The 16,743-nt window shown below is 46.0% G+C and overlaps 1 protein-coding gene across 6 annotated transcripts in view; it reads left to right on the top strand.

The window, feature by feature from the left end:
• The window catches only part of iqgap3 (IQ motif containing GTPase activating protein 3), a 22,340-nt gene extending 12,576 nt beyond the window's left edge, over positions 1 to 9,764 (top strand). For all 6 annotated transcript variants that reach the window (XM_085177362.1, XM_085177363.1, XM_085177366.1 and 3 more), the window contains exons 27-38: positions 465 to 605; positions 679 to 763; positions 1,113 to 1,345; positions 1,415 to 1,547; positions 1,639 to 1,741; positions 1,811 to 1,940; positions 2,057 to 2,144; positions 4,159 to 4,371; positions 4,537 to 4,697; positions 5,262 to 5,387; positions 5,459 to 5,567; positions 5,665 to 9,764. In XM_085177362.1, the coding sequence (XP_085033488.1) occupies positions 465 to 605; positions 679 to 763; positions 1,113 to 1,345; positions 1,415 to 1,547; positions 1,639 to 1,741; positions 1,811 to 1,940; positions 2,057 to 2,144; positions 4,159 to 4,371; positions 4,537 to 4,697; positions 5,262 to 5,387; positions 5,459 to 5,567; positions 5,665 to 5,778 (1,636 nt within the window). In that variant the 3' untranslated portion in view covers positions 5,779 to 9,764. The remainder of the gene's footprint in view (positions 1 to 464; positions 606 to 678; positions 764 to 1,112; positions 1,346 to 1,414; positions 1,548 to 1,638; positions 1,742 to 1,810; positions 1,941 to 2,056; positions 2,145 to 4,158; positions 4,372 to 4,536; positions 4,698 to 5,261; positions 5,388 to 5,458; positions 5,568 to 5,664) is intronic.
• Positions 9,765 to 16,743: the final 6,979 nt, after the last annotated feature.

Raw genomic sequence — 16,743 nt, forward strand, 5'->3', positions numbered from 1 at the left:
CCTGCGTTGCTCGTCTCTCCTGCGTTGCTCGTCTCTCCTGCGTTGCTCGTCTCTCCTGCGCTGCTCGTCTCTCCTGCGCTGCTCGTCTCTGCTGCGCTGCTCGTCTCTCCTGCGCTGCTCGTCTCTCCTGCGCTGCTCGTCTCTCCTGCGCTGCTCGTCTCTCCTGCGCTGCTCGTCTCTGCTGCGCTGCTCGTCTCTGCTGCGCTGCTCGTCTCTGCTGCGCTGCTCGTCTCTGCTGCGCTGCTCGTCTCTGCTGCGCTGCTCGTCTCTGCTGCGCTGCTCGTCTCTGCTGCGCTGCTCGTCTCTGCTGCGCTGCTCGTCTCTCCTGCGCTGCTCGTCTCTCCTGCGCTGCTCGTCTCTGCTGCGCTGCTCGTCGCTCCTGCGCTGCTCGTCGCTCCTGCGCTGCTCGTCTCTGCTGCGTTGCGCGTCTCACCTGTATTGTGCGTCTCACCTGTCTCACCCAGCTCGCTGCCCTATGAGGTTTCTCCCGAAGACGCTCTGGCTCAGCCTGAAGTCCAGCGACGCATCGACATCTCCATCATCAACCTGAAGAACCTGACGGACCGAGTCCTCAAAGCCATCACCGCCAGCCTCCACAAGCTGCCGTACGTCTCTGCCGCTGCTGCACGCCGCGTCACCGGTCTCTTCTCTGCTAAACGGTCGTCTGTGTTGTCGCAGGTATGGTCTGCGTTACACCGCCAAGGTCCTCAGAGACGCCCTGAAGGCAAAGTTTCCTGAAGCCGGTGAGGACGAGCTCTACAAGGTAAGAACACAGATCGACACACCTGAATCACATGATTAGTTCATGTAGAGGAGGTTGTTTAGTCATTTAAAGCAGCTGTGCTGGAGCAAGGACGCATCTGAAACCTGCAGGCCTGGAGTTGCACACCACTCAGGTGTGCTCAGGTGAGCATGATGATGGAGGATGTGTGATCAGCAGATTTGGAGGTCTACAGAAATCACAGCTTGCAGGTCGGAGCTGAGACTTGATTGGTTGCTTGACGTGAAGCTTGGTCTCTGTACGGCGGCGGGCCTTGAAGTCAGAACCATGTGGCTCTGACGCTGTGACCTGAATTGAACCGCTAACGCCGAGTCTGCCCTTCTCCCTGCAGATCGTGGGTAACCTGGTCTACTACCGCTACATGAACCCGGCCGTCGTGGCCCCGGACGGCTTCGACGTGGTGGACCGTTCGGCCGGCTCTGCTCTGCAGCCCGGACAGCGCCACATCTTGGGCTCCATTGCCCGCGTGCTGCAGCACGCCGCTGCCAACAAACACTTCCATGGAGGCGGCTACCACATCACAGCCCTGAACCAGTACATCAGCCAGACCCACAGCAGGTTCAGGTGGGTTTCAGGTGACCTCGCTCTGAGGTGTCGGGGAGGTGGAGGTTCTGACGGTGTTGTGTGTCTCAGGAGGTTCCTGCAGTCCGTCTGCGACGTTCCTGAACCGGAGGACAGATTCAGCATGGACGAGTACTCGGAGCTGCTGATCGTGAACAGACCCGTGATCTACATCTCTGTGAGCGAGCTGCTCAACACGCACAAGGTCAGGAAGCTCCGCCTCCAGCTGTATCGTCATCTTTTCGCTGCATGCACACCTGTACCTGGTCTACATAAACCCTCACGTCTCTCTGCAGCTGCTGCTGGAGCATCAGGAGGTTTTGTGCCCGGACCCCTCGGACCCCCTCGGCCTGATCCTGAAGGATCTCGGTCCGGTTCCCGGCCTGCAGGAACTCACCGGTACAGCCAACCGATGCTCCGCCGTCGCCATCCGGTCTGAGCAGAGTCTGACTGTTTTCTGTCCTTCAGGTGAGTCCGCAGCTGATCCAGGATCAGACGCTCAGAGTAGCAAGATGGAGGTCTCTCTGACCCTGACCAACAAGTTTGACATCTTCGACGACGCCAATGACAAACCGGACGCCAGAGGACTTCTGCTCAGGTAACCCCGCCTCTAAGCCTTTACCTGCTCAGTGTCTGTCAGAGTTTGTTTACCTGAATATAAAGAAGAACCCGGTGTTCACAGAAAATATTTGTTTGTTTGTTTGTTTTTTCCAGCACCAAGCAGCTGATCATCGATGTCATCAGGACGCAGTCAGGTGACTCTCTGCGTGACATCCTGAGGACGACACCGTCACGCGACCAGGTAAAACTCGCACTAATAGGTTGGTTGGTGACTGGCACCCGCTGCAGTCTTGATGTCTGGAGATTGCACGATACCACTTTCATGACCGATATTTGATATCTGTCGATACCGATATGAATCCGATATAGTGTGTTTATAATCAATAAAACGTTTTTTGTTTTGTTTTTTAAATATCTTGCTGCATTTTGTACAAGTTCATACTCTAGTTTTAAAAAACAAAACACTAAAGCTATTCTGTTAAACCTGTATGCAAGAAACACACTGCACCCAAAATATTTCATAGTTCAGCAAAACTGATCAATCTAACAAACTTAAATCCTCCATCCTCCCTGTTCTGGTATTTTAAAGAGCACTGAGCAGAAATATTAAACAACCTGACTAACAGGGCTGCAAACTCCCAGCAAAAAAACCACAGGGGACCACGTAGTGCTGGGTCATATCATGTTCACTGTAACACCAGTGTAATGTTGGGCAACGATAGGAAAATGAAACATGGCGATAGAATATGGGTAAAACGCGCATGTGCAGTGCCTTTGTTTACATACGCACATGGCGGCGACGCAGAACGAGAAGAGCGAAAGTGGATCGTTGAATGAAACAGATGAACCTGAACTGGTTTGTAAAAATGCAGCTTCACTGGTGTGGAACTGGTTTAGCTTTCCTCCGTCAGATACACAACAAAGCTCTATTTTTGGTAGCGCATGCTAGCGGGCCGTCGTTATTACCGTGTTGTTTGGAAAATACGGCGCACTTAAAATCAATCCTTTGGTTTTTCTGAAAGTCGACAGAGCCCCTTATAATCCCGTGTGCCTTATGTATGAACTCTGGTTGTGTTTACTGACCTCGAAACGATTTTATGTGCACGGCGCTCGAAAATCTGTCAAATGTTTCAGTACGACTTTGCTAAGCTACGAAGCCGCACCGCTTGATGGATTGTCGGAGCGTTACGGCTATCGTAGGCGGAGCCTCGCGGAGTGATACGTACTGTGCTTCAACATAATGTTACCGTATTGTGTGTGTATAACCTCTTTTTAAGTGTTGTGGATGTTATACTTGGTTATGCTGAGGATATGTCGGCCAGTCAGACAGCAATTTGCATTTGCACTATTAATTATTTATATAACTTTAATGCACATAAAAAACAGCTGCTTGTTTAAGTGAAAATACATTGATGTTTTTTTTTGTTTTTTTTTTGCACTAATAAAGTTGTGGAGTTGTAAAGTATTTTGTCTCGTGTCAATTATATCGTTATTGCAGATTTTCAGATGTATATGGTGATAAATATTTTTGGTCATATCGCCCTGCTCTAGAACCCCCCACCCTCCACCTCATGATGCTTAAACGACGCAATCAACCTAAATTTAATGCATGTGTAAAAAAATAAATAAATAAAATTAAACTGCACAGATGGTTCCCAAAGGAAAAAGTACTACAGCTTACTAGGGTATATTAGACTTAACAGTTACTATATACAGTAATGGACTTCTATACATTTACATCAGATTAAAACTTTGGGTGTAAGATTCAGATAATTATTTATTAAAAGCTCGACATTTTAAACGAGAATAAGAAAGAAAAGTATGTCTTTGTGCCCCCTTTTCCCTGTTCATGCCCTATCGGCCCCCCTGGCTAAACTTTGCTAGCTCCGCCCCTGCACAGTTACGTCGGCTGTAGAAAAAGATCCTGGTGTAGAAATAATATTAAATAAATTCTAACAACAGCTGATCAAGCTTAAACGTGCTGCTGGTGTTCAGCCGCTGGTTTCCTCTTTCAACCAGACTGCCGAGAAGTTTTGCACGCCACAGCGCTCTATCACGTGACCACACTGCTCCGACTGCTACGGTTATGAGCCGAGTTACACCGTGTCGTAGTTTTGTGACATTTAATGGATCAATTTCATTTTTTATTTCTCTCCGATATCCGATCCAGTATTTTAGGTCAGTATCGGACCGATACGGATACGTAATATCGGATCGGCCCATCTCTAATGATGTCATCTGATCTCTTCAAACAGGAAGTGTGTCACGATTGGCTGATGCAGCGCCGCGCCCAGCAGGATGCTCGGACTCCTGAGAAGATGAAGCGGAACCAGTCGCTGGTCGCCAATGGCAACCTGAGCCTGGAGGAGAAGAAGAGGAAGATCCTGAGGAGTCTTCGTCATCTGGAGGGACTCGGCACCCTGAAACCGCCAGACAGCGAGAACCAGATCCTGCAGATGATCGCCAAGGTAACGAGACCTGCCTCCATCTCCTATTCCAGCGTCCTCCTTCACTACATCTTGCCTGCAAGCGCCCGCCCTCCTCTGCACGTGTGCAAACTGTTTTACCCAGAATGCACCAGTGGCCTGTTGCCTGCACGTCCCTGACTATGTCGCTGCACGTTTCCCCACCAGGACATCCGTCAGCAACGTCTCCACCGCCAGCGCAGAGGGGCGGAGCTCCTGAAGCTCCATCAGACTCTCAGCAGCCTGCAGGCTAAGAGCAGCTTCCACAGTGAGCAGGTGGACTATTACAGGCATTACATCACTTCCTGTCTGGACAACCTCACCGCCAGGTATGCACAAGCAGGTGTTTTTGGGTAACGACCGAGTTTTTCTCATCTCAGGCCATTAGCATCAGCTATAACTTCCTGTTCTCGGACATGGCCGCGCCAAACGTTTAGAAGTACCGCAGCAATGAACGGCGATGGGGCGGGGCTGTAGTCGGTTTTGGGGCGGGACGAACAAACGTTTGTCACACAATCAACAACACAAGGGATAAACTAAAGTACAACAAACAAAGTCATTCGGGAACAGGTGAGCCGAGGTCGACCACGAGCCCCGGGTACAGGAAGCGCTATCAGAGGCGCCAGAATACGAGAGCTTTAAACCGTGCGTTCGAAATCTGAGTGAGGAGAAGCTCGCTGAGGTACGAGCTGAATGTTTGCATGAAAAGTTCAAACATCACCAAGAGCGTTGTCGTCACGAGCCGGCATCCACGCCGACCTGCCATCAGCTGATCTTAAATATCCACCAACAGCTCCTGAAACAGGAAAGAGGAGCTTAGACCGCGTGTGTCCTGAAGGTGCACGTCACGAGGCTGTCAGCGAGGTCCATCACTGATTGGCTTTTTCTTGCAGCAAATCGAGCAATCAGAAGGCGGCAGACGGCAAAGGGAGGAACAAGCTTCCTGCTCTGAGCTACAGCGCCACCCGGCTGCACGAGAAGGGCGTTCTGCTGGAGATCGAAGACCTGCCAGTCACGCAGTGAGTGGAACGCACAGACAGCACACGTATGACGCGCAGCGAGGACGCGTGCTTACGAGCTCTGTTTCCAGGTTTAAGAACGTCATGTTTGAGATCGCTGCCGGGCCTGAGAGAGGAAGTTTCAAAGTAAAAGCTCGATTCCTCGGCGTGGAGATGGAGGAGTTCCTGCTCAAATACCAGGTAGGACCAAGGCCACGTCGAGCCGGGCCACATGAACCAGGTGATACGAGTTTAACGTGTGTGTGTGTGTGTGTGTGTGTGTGTGTGTGTGTGTTAGGACCTGCTGCAGCTGCAGTATGAGGGGGTGGCTGTGATGAAGATGTTCAGTAAGGCCAAAGTCAATGTGAACCTCCTCATCTTCCTCCTCAACAAGAAGTTCTTCAAGAAGTGAGAGGAGCGGCACTCGGCTCCTGCGGCGAGGCTCACACTCCCGTCTATAATCAGGAAACTGAACGGCGTTTTGTACCAAATATATCTCGCTCAGTGGGACGTCCTTATACACTCCTGTCTGTGCTGTAATCACTGAGTTCGTGCTCTGTCTGCAGCGCCGTCTTTGTTTTTATGTCCGTAAGATTCAACTAAAGGGATTATTTTTTATTTCACGTGATATTTTTATGCATGTTTATATGATACTAATCAGAGTGAGTCGTCTGTCTCCCTCTCTGTAACACTTTCATGGGACATCCTCTCCCTACACCTGTTTTAATATCTCACTACAGTATTTGGATGCGGTGCAGAGTGAGGCATCTTACCCTAGTGTCTCTCTTTGTTTGGGAACATGTGCTTCAGTTTAATTTGGAGGAGTGACACGTCAGTGTTTGTCTTGGTTTGTTTCTCAGGACTCGAACTACACTACGCTGTCTGCTTTTGAAAGGTTTGACCCTTTCAGGACTCCGTAGTGGCTCATTGGTCACTGATGTCTGGTTGTAATGTTTAGCTGCACTGAGCTTTGACCAATCAATACCAGCTGATCAATACCTGTAAATATTTCCTGTCATTTCCTTCTTCTTTTGTCTTTGCTACAATAAATGGTCTGTATTTGTATAGCGCTTTACAGTTTTATTTATATAGCACATTTAAAAACCCGAAGGCACATCAAAGTGCTTCACAGTAATATGGAGTCAACATAAGTCAATAACAGGGTACAAATCAGGCACTAACAGACCAGGAGAGTTAGATAAATACCAAATCTGCTAAGAAGACAAAAACAGCAGTAAAAATAATAAATTTAATAAAACATAATAAAAGATTTAAAAGGGTATTAATTGGTCAGGAAAGCCAAGTCAAATATGCTTTTAATCCTGATTTAAAGGACTGGATAGAGTCTGAGGCTCGAATAGAAGCTGGGAGGCTTCCAAAGGTCGGGTGCAGCTGAAGCAAAGGTCGCCTCGTCTTCAGTCTAAACTTAGGTTGGGCCAGGAGTAATTGACCTGATGATCTTAATGCACGACAGAGAGTGTACAGATTGAGGTCAGTGAGGTAGCTGGGCGCAATGTTATTCAGGATTTTAAAAGTGAGCAGCAAGATTTTAAACTCGATATTTGATTGGTAACCAGTGTAGATCAACAAGAGTCAGAGTAATAGGGTCAAATTTTCTAGCTCCAGTAAGAAGACGAGCCGCAGCATCCTGAACGAGCTGCAGCCTTCGAAGAGAGAAGGAGACCACAGTAGAGAGAATTACAGTAATCCAACCTGGAGGTCACAAAAGCGTGGATACGTTTTTCCAGGTCCCTGTGTGGTATATAATGCTTAGCTTTAGAAATCTGAAGTTGAAAAAACCAGATTTAACAACAGATGATACTTGCTTATCGAGCTTAAAGGAGCTGTCCAAATAGACACCCAGGTTACGCATAGAATCAGAGAGTTAGCTCGGGGCCCCAGCAGAGCAACAAGCTGGTCTCCAGGAATATGTCGAACACCATAACTTCAGTCTTTGTCTCATTTAAAACGAGAGAATTATCTGACAGCCAATCTTTAACCTCTCTCAGGCAATCGTTCGGGGAGTTCAGTGATGCTGCCAGTCAGTCAGTTGACAATAGATTTGAATGTCATCGGTGTAAAAGTGATAAGAAATATTGTATTTTTCAAATATGGAGCCCAAGGTTAGCATATACAAAGAGAATAATAAAGGGCCCAATACAGACCCCTGGGGCACACCACAGCAGAGAGGGGCAACAGAGGAAGAGTTTCCTCCCATCACAACAGAGAAGGATCTATTTGTGAGGTAAGAATTAAACCAGTTAAGGGCAGAACCCTTGATGCCTACAACATGCTGTAGCCTCCTCAAGAGTATATTATGATCAACCATGTCAAAGGCTGAAGACCGATCCAATAACACTAAAACGGCAGGGCGACCAGAGTCAGCAAATACAAGAAGATCATTATAGACTCTTAGCAGTGCCGTTTCAGTGCTATGGTGTGGCTTAAAGACTGGTATTTGTCAGTGATAGTATTTGTAATTAAGTAAGCCTGTATTTGGAGAAAGACGGCTTTCTCTAAAATTGTGATAAAAAACGGAAGCTTCGACATTGGCCTATGAAGGGTCTTACTTTTTTTAAGAACGGGGTGCACTACCGCATGTTTAAAGGCAGTCGGGGCACAGCCCACTAACAATGATAAATTCATTAAGGATAAGATGCAAGGCCCAATTTCATCAAAGCCTTCCTTGATAATTCGGGATGGAAGGATATCGTGCACAGAATTTGAGTTTCTCAGTTGTTCAATTATTCCCTTAAGAGTGGGAAGTGATAGCAGCTCAAAGTGAGAAAAGGTGGACATGCATCCTAAAACCGGAACAGGATTCAGCACAAGAGAGTGAGAAGCCTTCAGTAATAAAACTTTTCCAGTAAAATGATCAAGAAATTGCTCACAGAGAGCCTGAGCTGAGCTCGAAGAGTCCGGACAGGGATTTATCACTGAATTAAAATTTTGAATAACGTTCGGGGGTTGTGGCTGTTAGTCTCAATAATGTCTGATAGGAAAGCTGCTTTAGCTGCCTTTACGGAGTTCTGGTAGAGAAAGCGGCTCCTACAAAGAATGTCAGAGAATATCTGAAGTCTTTTTTCCACCTCCTTTCAGGTTGACGGCAGGCACGACGTAAGGCTCGTATAGTGTCATTCAGCCATGGTTGATGAGAAGTTCTGGGATGTTTCATCTTTATAGGGGCCACAGTATCTAAGATGGAACAACAGGTGGATAGCATTTACTTGGTCCTAAGGACCCCAAAGCTTTACACTATACACAATCATCCACACACTGGTGATGGCAGCTACACTATATGTTACCATGAAAATGGGAAATGCATGCAGTGATGGAAATGGCAAAGTCTGCACAGTTGTAATGAGCTTGAAAATTAATAGTTGGTGTTGCCACCATTTTTCTTCTTTTAGGCAGACTTCTAATTTTTTTTAGTCTTCAGGAACAGTTCTCCAGGCTTCTTGAAGGACATTTAAAGCTTCTCTGCCAAGATGATCCCACACTGCTTCAGTAATGGTAAATGGTCTGTATTTGTAAAGCACTTTACACTATACACAATCATCCACCCATTGGTGATGGCAGCTACATTGTAGCCACAGCCACCCTGGGGCGCACTGACAGAGGCGAGGCTGCTGGACACTGGCGCCACCGGGCCCTCTGACCACCACCAGTAGGCAACGGGTGAAGTGTCTCGCCCAAGGACACAACGACCGAGACTGTCCAAGCCGGGGCTCGAACCGGCAACCTTCCGATTACAAGGCGAACTCCCAACTCTTGAGCCACGATCGCCCCAACAAATAAACATGAACATTTCAGTCATTATTTCTATTTTTAATTTAAGTTAAAAGACTAAGCGTGTGCGTGCGTTAAAAACTGATGATAGCCAGGAACAAGCTGAATATTGCGCTTTTTTTTTTCCTGAGATGTGATACACTTTGGATTCTAGCCAATCGTTTTACATTTCCGAGGATAGTAGGCGGGCCCAGGTACGTACGTTCTTTTAGAGCAGAGCTACAGATTAAAAATGCCCAAGGCGAAGCGGTCAAAGTCTGGCTGTACTTCACAGCAAAAGATGCAAACTCAGCAGCTGCAACAAGTGCTTTAAGCTGATACTGTGATGCTGTCAAAGGAGGTAACACCTCAAATCTGATGAAACACCTGGCGACGCATAGCGTTTTTTTAAAAGCCGAGAAATGCGCCGTATTTGATAGCTTGCTGCGAGACCTCACACCGAGCACATCTACTGCGGGTGTGGTGCCTGTTATCGGACCCGGAGTTAGCAACATCCCCCAAAAACCCGAAGAGGAGAGTCCTGGCCCCTAGCCCTGCCAGTGTAGCAGAAATGATGAGGATGATGATGCAGCAGCAGCCGTTCTTCTCTGCGTGAGTAGCTTCATGTTGTTCGTGTGTAATTTACGTTGAGTAGGCTAACCACGTTATTACATTAATGCATGTAAGGTGAACTAGCAAACACCATCATAGCTACATGCGGCTGTCTTCTTGTTTGATGGCAGATACTCCCTTCACCCTGGACAAAAAGGCTAAAATGACCAAAGAAAAAGTGGAAAACAGTTAAACATGAGAGGTTTTTGGACAAAGTTTGTGTTTTTTCCATTGTTTAAGCTGCTTCCAGCCAAGAGTGATACCATATATGCCCCATAGCTGCAGAAAAGGCTAACATTGTTATCTTTTTACAAAAAAACAGTTAAACATGAGAGGTTTTGTGTTCTTGATTATTTAATCACCGGTTCGAGCACCGTTTAAGCACCGGCACCGCTTCAAAAGTACCGGTTTGGTACTGTATCGGATAAAACTTAAACGATACCCATCCCTTGTCTAAACCCCATTAAGGTTAACCAACCTAAAGATTCATCAATGTTTTAGAAAGCTTCCTGCCTGATAACTCAAAGAGCCCATGTTCTCTCTGGTGTTGTCCCTGTAACGCAGTGGTTCTTGAGCGGAGCTGATGTTTAACATCGCAATCACTTTTACAGCGGAACAAAGAAGTTAATGATATGTACATCCACTGCAAAGCTGCAGCAGCATGTGTAAGTCGGCAGCTGCAATAAAGAAGTGTACTGAAAAGTGCGAATACGTGGGCGAGTCTGTCGTCCATTGTTTACAGCGGTGCTGAAACCCTGGATTGGGGCACGACAGACTCGCCCACGTGTTCGCACTTTTCAGTACACTTCTTTATTGCGGCTGGCGCCTTACACATGCAGCTGCAGTGTTTCAGCTACAGCCTACACACAACAACAACAACAGGACCTAGTTCTTTCTGTTTTAAGCCGGCGAGGCATGATTGGGGATGTCGCTCAGGTGCATCCGCCTCCCCCGCAGCTGCATCACAGACCACGCCACACCACCGCTCTGCAGTCAGAAACAGGCTGACTGCAGCCACTAACAGTGAAAAGTATTAAACTCTCACTAAATGACATATTTTTCATCTCCGTTCAAAAGTTTCTGGACTTCTTTTTTTTATTTCCATGTTTGGTTCACATCCTGTTCAACTTGTTGCTTTTTTGAAGAAGTGCTGCAGACGATTGAAGCAGTCGAGGGACAAACGTTACAAATATCTGAAGTGAAAGTTGTTTAAAACAAAAATGACTGAAGGATTCATTGTGACTGAGTTTATGTAAATATAAGCTCGGCTTTTCTGTCATTATTTTGTTTAGATGGGGCGTGAAAATATTTCTTCCTGCCATGTGGGGAATGACGTAAAACATTGGAGAACGCTGTGTTGTAAAGGCCTTCACTCATTCAATTCATGCTTCTTTGGCAGCCCGTCCTAAAGACACTCTTTTCACAAAATCAAAACTTGGTGATTAAAATTGATTTTTACAGCTCATCTTGAACCTGACCCTGCTTAGTGCTGGACCAATCAGAGCAGACTTGTTGAAAGTTAAACATTAAGGCTCAGACATGTATTAAGTCCAGTCTTGGACCAAAAATATTTTTTAAGTTGAAGCTACACGTTAAAATGGCTTTTCAATTAGCACTAGCTTTAATCCACATCTGGGAAACTGGTTATGAAAGTAAACATATTACCATATAGCCTGTGTCAAGGCCCAGTGATCAATCATCTATTTTAAATAGATTTAAATCTCATTTTAAATAATCTGCAGATTTTTTTTAAAATTGCAGTCATAAAATGTTAAAATGTACCCGACTAATCAACCACCTTCAGCCCAGAATCAAAGTGCAAAACCCTAAAATCCCCAAAGCCTGATAAATGTTCAGTTTACGACACAAAGCTTTAGAGAACTCTGATTGGCCAAAACGCCAAATGCAGAAGGCGACCTAACCCTAACAGGAGATAAACACCAGAGGAGAACCTGTGATTTAACACCATGACAATGTGAGACGATGGCTGTGTCCCAATCCAGCGACCGCATGCTTTGTAGCGCGCATTGGTAGACTGATTACGTCACAACGACGCAACGAAGGCTGTCCTCAAAGAGTCCTTCAAATGCATCCTTCATTTCCCCAGATTTGAAGGTCCGGTGTAGCCTTCGTGAATCCCACAATTCATAGCGCGGCGGTGAGTGTGGATAGTTTTTTGTGAAAAAATCGCGGATGGGTGAAGCGGAGCAGCTGAAAAGTGAACTTTTAAATGTAAGTACTGAATGTTATTTATTTAATAATGAAGAACATTAAAACATTCCTGTTGGCCACATGTCGGCAAAGTTATGTGACATTAGTGACGTTTGTACTACCACCGCTACCTTCGGGACATCCTCCCTGCTGCCCTTTTTTTCAGTGAAGATGTTTTTCAGGGCGAAGTGTAGGGCAGCTCCAGTGTTTGTACCACCTTGACGGTAAGGCAGGAAGCTGATGAACTGCAGAATGTCTGCCTTGTCTCTGAATGAGTTGAGGGAGATGTGTGCAGTCGGCACGTCGTTGTATGTAACAATGCCTACTCGGATTTTAAATGGACCAGTTTCCAGGCTGCTGATGACCGAGCGCAGGAAATTACGTGTCAGCCTGAAGTTTTCCTCTCCAATGCTTCCGGACTCATCAACAATGAACACAATGTCTGCCTTGTTAGCTGTTTTGCAATCTGTGAAAGGAGCACACTCAGTTTAGTCAGCCCAACTGAAACTGTATGTGATGTGAATCTGAAGCCTAGACTGTCCAATTGCACAGCCTTTCACATGTACCCCAATCAGAAAACATGGGTGAATAAGGAAGTGCGGCTTCTACTAAAGGCACGTACCAATACCTTCAGATCAGGGGACGCTCAGACCTACAGTACGTCCAGGGATGACCTGAAGAGGAGCATCAAGAAGGCGAAGCACAGCTACAATCTGAAGAACACTTTGTCAGCTCTGACTCACAATATATGTGGATAAGCATTCAGGCCATGTCTGACTACAAGCCCAGCAATTCCACACAGACAGCCATGGATTTGTCCTTCCTCAATGAGCTAAATGCTCGTTTTGTTAATGACAACAAAGAAAAAGAAACCCTACCCCCTGATGACAGCATTTCAGGACGTGTGCTTTGAGCATGTGCAGAGCAGCTTGCAGGGCTCTTCACAGACATCTTTAACCTGTCGCTTGCGTGTCAGTGTCAGTGCTAAAACACTCATCACCAACTAGCCTGAACCACTATCGCCCTGTTGCTCTCACGCCCATAGTTTTGAAGTGCTTTGAGCAACTGGTCCTGGCACACCTCAAATGGTAAAATGGTAAATGGCCTGTATTTATATAGCGCTTTACTAGTCCCTACGGACCCCAAAGCGCTTTACATATCCAGTCATCCACCCATTCACACACACGTGATGGCAAGCTACATTGTAGCCACAGCCACCCTGGGGCGCACTGACAGAGGCGAGGCTGCCGGACACTGGCGCCACCGGGCCCTCTGACCACCACCAGTAGGCAACGGGTGAAGTGTCTTGCCCAAGGACACAACGACCGAGACTGTCGAAGCCGAGGCTCGAACCGGCAACCTTCTGATTACAAGGCGAACTCCCAACTCTTGAGCCACGATCGCCTCAAGGCATGCTTGCTCCCCACACTGGATCCTCACCAATTTGCCAATCGAAGCAACAGGAGTACATAGGATGCTGTACCCACAGTGCTTCACTGTGTACTCTCACACCTGAACAACAAAAATACTTATCCAAGAATGCTGTTTCTTGACTTCAGCTCAGCATTCAGTACAGTTGTTCCCTCCAAGCTGATCACCAAACTTGTGGATCTTAGAATCAGCAGCTCCACCTGTACCTGGATCATGGACTTTCTGACCAACAGACCCCAGCATGTTAGGCCAGGCCATAACTGCTCTGCTGTGTGCTGAGCCCATTCCTCTATGACTGCAGACCTTGGTGAGTCTGCTACAGTGAAGAACTAAAGCTGTGTGGTGCTGACAATAACCTGTTCCTGAGTACCAGCAAAACCAAGGAGCTCATTGTGGACTTCAGGAGAGAGGAGACAGACACCCATGTCCCCATCTACATAAATGGCACAGCTGTTGACCGGGTCTCCAGCTTCAAGTTCTTGGGGACCCACATCTCTGAGAATCTGTCCTGTTCAACTACAACCTCCAGCCTGGTCAAGAAGACCCATCAGCGCCTCTTTTTCTTGAGGACACTGAAGAAAAAACACCTGTCTGCTGTCATACTGAGTAACTTCCACCACTGAGTGATGGAGAGCATCCTGACCAACTGTGTCACAGTGTGATGTGGGAATTGTTCTGTTGCTGACCACAAGGCACTGCAGCAGGTGGTGAAAGCTGCGCAATGCATCACAGGGACTCCACTTCCTGCCACTGAGGATGTCCACAAGACGAGGTATCTATGCTGAGCACGCATCATTCTCAGGGACTCCTCTCATCCTGCCAATAAACTCTTCCAGCTCCTGTCCTCCACAAGGCGCTACAGAGCCTTCAGACTAAAACCAGCAGGTGAAGGCTTGATGCTGGTTTTAGTCTTTCCAGACTAAAAGCAGGTTTTAGTCTGGAAAGACTAAAAGAATCATTTGTCCTCTCAGCCGCAAAAGAATCCGGGTCACAGGCACCAATTATTAAATTCTGTTCTTTTGAATTCTTTTGGCGACAAAGAAAGACTTACGACTCAGAGTGGTCAAGTTCGAAAAATGATCTCTATTGTATATTTCCGGAAATGGAGACCTGTCACACGAACACACACGCTTAGGTCTGAAAGCATTAGAAGCCAGCATGGTTATGTAGTTCTGCTGCACGTCACACACACACTCAGTTTACTTAGTTCCGCTTTTTCTATACTTCCTGTTTTCTGCACAAGACGTGCAGTCTACCCTGTGACTTTTGGCCTACATTCTAACTCACAGGGGCGTTTTCCTGCACTGGACTCTATAAAACAATATAAACAGAAAATAAGCATTAAGAATATATATTTATATCGTAAAATTAGGAAGAGCTTCTTCCCCACAGCTGTCACCCTACTGAACTCAGTCCGCCGCTGAGCCTTTCCATCCACACTCACTTAAACCTCTACACTCCACCTTCCTCCTATCCTTCCCAGTGATAATTTCATTCTCAACATTCACCATATGCTTAACTTATATGTACATAATCTGTCATAACTATTTCCATCTTTTATCCTACACATATCTGTATATAATCTGCTCCTATTGCACTTACTGCTTTTGCATTTCTGATTAGATGCAAACTGTATTTCGTTTTCCTATATTCATTCATGTGTAATGACAATAAAGTCATATTGAAATAAATGAGTAAATAAATAAAGTCAATTCATGCTTCTTTGGCGCGCCTTGAGGCGACATAAGCGCCTTGAGGCGACATTTGTTGTGATTTGGCGCTATATAAATAAAATTGAATTGAATTGAATTCTTTGGCAGCCCGTCCTAAAGACACTATTTTCACAAAATCAAAACTTGGTGATTAAAATTGATTTTTACAGCTCATCTTGAACCTGACCCTGCTTAGTGCTGGACCAATCAGAGCAGACTTGTTGAAAGTTAAACATTAAGGCTCAGACATGTATTAAGTCCAGTCTTGGACCAAAAATATTTTTTAAGTTGAAGCTACACGTTAAAATGGCTTTTCAATTAGCACTAGCTTTAATCCACATCTGGGAAACTGGTTATGAAAGTAAACATATTACCATATAGCCTGTGTCAAGGCCCAGTGATCAATCATCTATTTTAAATAGATTTAAATCTCATTTTAAATAATCTGCAGATTTTTTTTAAAATTGCAGTCATAAAATGTTAAAATGTACCCGACTAATCAACCACCTTCAGCCCAGAATCAAAGTGCAAAACCCTAAAATCCCCAAAGCCTGATAAATGTTCAGTTTACGACACAAAGCTTTAGAGAACTCTGATTGGCCAAAACGCCAAATGCAGAAGGCGACCTAACCCTAACAGGAGATAAACACCAGAGGAGAACCTGTGATTTAACACCATGACAATGTGAGACGATGGCTGTGTCCCAATCCAGCGACCGCATGCTTTGTAGCGCGCATTGGTAGACTGATTACGTCACAACGACGCAACGAAGGCTGTCCTCAAAGAGTCCTTCAAATGCATCCTTCATTTCCCCAGATTTGAAGGTCCGGTGTAGCCTTCGTGAATCCCACAATTCATAGCGCGGCGGTGAGTGTGGATAGTTTTTTGTGAAAAAATCGCGGATGGGTGAAGCGGAGCAGCTGAAAAGTGAACTTTTAAATGTAAGTACTGAATGTTATTTATTTAATAATGAAGAACATTAAAACATTCCTGTTGGCCACATGTCGGCAAAGTTATGTGACATTAGCGACGTTTGTACTAACTTGGTTTTAAAGCCTTTAAATATACGCCGTTTGATAGTCGACCTTAATCTTACAGAGAATGTGATGATTTTGTGGATAATTAAAGTCAGTCATATATCCACAAACACAACAGGCTGAAAGTCAGTGATGCTGCTCGGTTTGCAGTCCTGAATATCACGGCACAAGCAGGATTCACTGCACTGTTAATGTTAACTATGTTATATTGCTGCCTCTGTTCGGTGGTGTCGAGCCAAACGGACTTTAACGTGTGTTTGAACGAGCTGATGGTTCACTCGTTAAGCTGAAAGAAAGATGCTTTAATCACAGCAGTCACACATGTGTCCACTGTACCATCTGGAACTCTTCTTGTTCAGCACTCGTAATAACACTAAATCCTCCTGTTTGTAGCAGTGTGTACACCTGAGACTGTCACCTGTGTGTCTGTCCTGCACTCTCTCTCTGTTTCTTTCTCTCTGATTGTGGAATAAAAGTATGAACATGTGTTTATAAGTTACACTTGTGTTTGAATCCTGCAGCTTATCGCACATTTGATTTCCATGTGTGACGACTGCAAGTGTCCAGAGTGAGGACAGACTGAGGGACCCACTGCTGCACATGTGT

Source organism: Neolamprologus multifasciatus, chromosome 11 (genome assembly GCF_963576455.1).
Source record: "Neolamprologus multifasciatus chromosome 11, fNeoMul1.2, whole genome shotgun sequence".
Lineage (NCBI taxonomy): Eukaryota > Metazoa > Chordata > Actinopteri > Cichliformes > Cichlidae > Neolamprologus > Neolamprologus multifasciatus.